The sequence below is a fragment of the Pteropus vampyrus genome, unplaced genomic scaffold, assembly GCF_000151845.1.
Source record: "Pteropus vampyrus isolate Shadow unplaced genomic scaffold, Pvam_2.0 Scaffold192, whole genome shotgun sequence".
In the NCBI taxonomy this organism is placed as follows: Eukaryota; Metazoa; Chordata; class Mammalia; order Chiroptera; family Pteropodidae; genus Pteropus; species Pteropus vampyrus.
Window position 1 is genome coordinate 729,543 of NW_011888973.1, and position 2,643 is coordinate 732,185.

At 45.0% G+C, this 2,643-nt stretch overlaps 1 protein-coding gene across 6 annotated transcripts in view; it reads right to left on the reverse strand.

The window, feature by feature from the left end:
• IMMP2L (inner mitochondrial membrane peptidase subunit 2) overlaps positions 1-2,643 on the reverse strand; it is a 690,748-nt gene that overhangs the window by 214,453 nt on the left and 473,652 nt on the right. Inside the window, exon 5 of one of the 6 annotated variants that reach the window (XM_023537467.1) lies at positions 775-849. The exons of the other annotated variants lie outside the window; for them this stretch is intronic. Coding sequence (XP_023393235.1) covers positions 801-849 — 49 coding nt within the window. The 3' untranslated portion in view covers positions 775-800. Of the gene's footprint in view, positions 1-774; positions 850-2,643 lie in introns of those variants that run through there. 6 annotated transcript variants of the gene reach the window in all.

Genomic DNA, 2,643 nt, shown 5'->3' on the forward strand with positions numbered 1-2,643 from the left:
ACAATGACTGAAAATTTACATGTTATATATGGCTTTCACCATATTTATTCTTTTGTTTTGTTTTTGGCCTGTCCCCAAAGTGGAAAAAAAAAAAAAGAGCGAGAAAATCGAGCTTTGGCGTCATGGAAAGTACGGCCCACAGGCCCACAAAGCTGCTCACGGTCACATTCACAGGGTCTAGAGTTCCTGGAGCACCCTGACTAGAAGCCGAAAAATAAATGCGAGGGGTTTTGAGTACTGTAAAAACGCCAGAGAGGAATTAAACAAAGGCTCTGAACCTTATTTGTGTTCTGTAACACTGCTTCGAGGCAACATTTTTATTTTTAAATGTATGCCCTCATTTACTCGGGAAATTAAGAAATGAACTCTCTGTGTCAATGTCCCCGCCACTAAAACAACCTCGCCACTGGCTGATTTACAACGAAGCCCTAATTGAACAGTTGTGGTTTTAACGGTATCAGCATATCTGCAGGTTCCTCGGATAAATATTCAAGCACCTTCCATAGATTTTACAGGGAAGTAAAGAGAGTGTGAGAGCGGGTAAGATTCTGAGGAATACTTAGCATATCTCTCTGCTTATTTTTCGTAGTTGTAGCTCATTTCTGACATATATTTTCAAAGACCTGCTCTTTAAAATATACATGCTTTCATTAACAGCAACAACAAGAATTTAGAGAAATCACATAGCTTTATGTCTTTAGTAATGCAACAGATACTTTAACAATTATTTGTTTGGAGACAGATCTTAACTTCTTTCCTGTTATCCTGGTTCTTTGTCCTTCTCGTGCCAATAATCGTGGTTAATCATTTCGATGAGTTCCGCCATTCGCGTGGCAGTATATGAGATGCCTGCGGACTAGGGAACGACAAATAAAACGCGGAGCACACCCTCACAGGCATAAGGGAGCAAAAATGGGAACTTTCCATCAGAACCAGAGAGCATTTATAATTTGACTCATTAGCATGCTTACCTCAAAAAGACTCTTACGATTGGTCACAGTTTATAAAATATCACAGCTGGAAGGGAGCTGCAAATCCAGGCCAGACTACAATTTTACATAGAAGGAAACTGTGCTTGTAGACAGCGAGTGGATTTCTTAAGGTCCAGAGCTGGGTCGTCAATCCAGGCACACCGCGAGACATCAGGTGCCCCACGCTCAGGCCAGTGTACCAGGTAGACTCAGTGAACAAGAAGGAAGGAAGAGGTGGCAAACACTGGCCATTTTTCAGCCAGAAAAGGGCGTTCGAGATTCAAGACTACAGATGTAGCGCAATTTCAACCGCTTGGTTGAAGGATGGCTTCGAAGCTGGCGACTCAATGAAGCTGTAAGAGCAGCTTGAGAAACAGTCAAGGCGCAGGTGCAGGTGTGGAAAGTGTCCCTGGGCTGAGCTGTGGCAGGTGCCCCATCCCCGTGGAAGGCGAGAGAGGCCAGCACATGAGGGGGACATTTAGGAATGGCTTGTAGAGCCGAATGGGGCTGATGAGTGGGTAGAGATGTGAGGACACACAGTGACAGCGGAGAGAAAGCCAGGTATTAACCAAAGAGGATTTTCAAGTCCACGGGCCAGTCACCATGGAAGGAGAGAGACGGGTGAGCTGGCTCCTTCACGTTGTGTCTGAGACGACATTTTGAGTGGACTTCCATTTGCGAAGAGCAGCGTTCGTTAATATCGAATTTCCTACCGAGTGTCGGCCACACTGTTTACCTGGAGAAATCCTGCCCTTCCCCTTTTCCTAGGGCTATGTGCATCTGAAACGGACATGCGCGTTATCGTTAAAGAATAAAATACACCTAAAAACGCACGCTCAGGGGACATTTTCTTGCAGGGACGCGAGACATTTGCATAACAGTGCACTGAAGAAAAGAGGCCTTTTATTATGTCATCCCTCCGAAATGAAAGCTGAGGGGAGGGAGGCCATAAATGGCAACGGGCCAGGATACCAGAGCCTTCTTTCGTGCACCAAGACCGTTTCCTGAACCCGGGTCATTGGACTTCTAGCCAAGACATCCCTTCGGCGTGATCTGAGAGTCTGCACCAGGTAAGGAATGGGTTGTGGCACTATGTTGTGCTGAAGGGTGACACAGCTGACCAAGAGTGTCAAATGGTTCTCTTCTCCACGGAGAAGGAATGAGTGACCAAGCGCATGAATGCAAGAAGAAACTATTCTTTTGCCTGTGAGATTCTGGTAGGTCGTAGATCACGTCTCACAAGGAAGGACCCGTGCCTTGCATGGGGAAGGATATGCCATGAGCTTGGAACTTCTGGTCTCTGGCAGTAGAGCAGAAATCTCCTGAGCTCTGTTCCCCTTCAGGCCGTATTTCCCTCCAGGACTTTAAAATCTGGGAAGCTCAAAACCAGAGCTCACTTGTCTAGAGTCACTTCTGCCTCGTGTGTGGGATGGCGAGAGAGCGAGGACGTCCACCCTTAGCACATGTATTTAGTGAGTGACACTGAGGAAAGATTTTTTTTTTTTTAAACCTAGAATTCTATTAGCAGAAAAGCTGGAACGTGATGTGGATCAAAGGTAAATGAATTAAAAAAAAAAATGTTCGCAGTTATCTATCTCAGTTAATATTTGATCCAGTTAATTTTAATATGCAACATGAGATGTGCAAGCTTGAGTTTTCAGAGTTAAAAAAA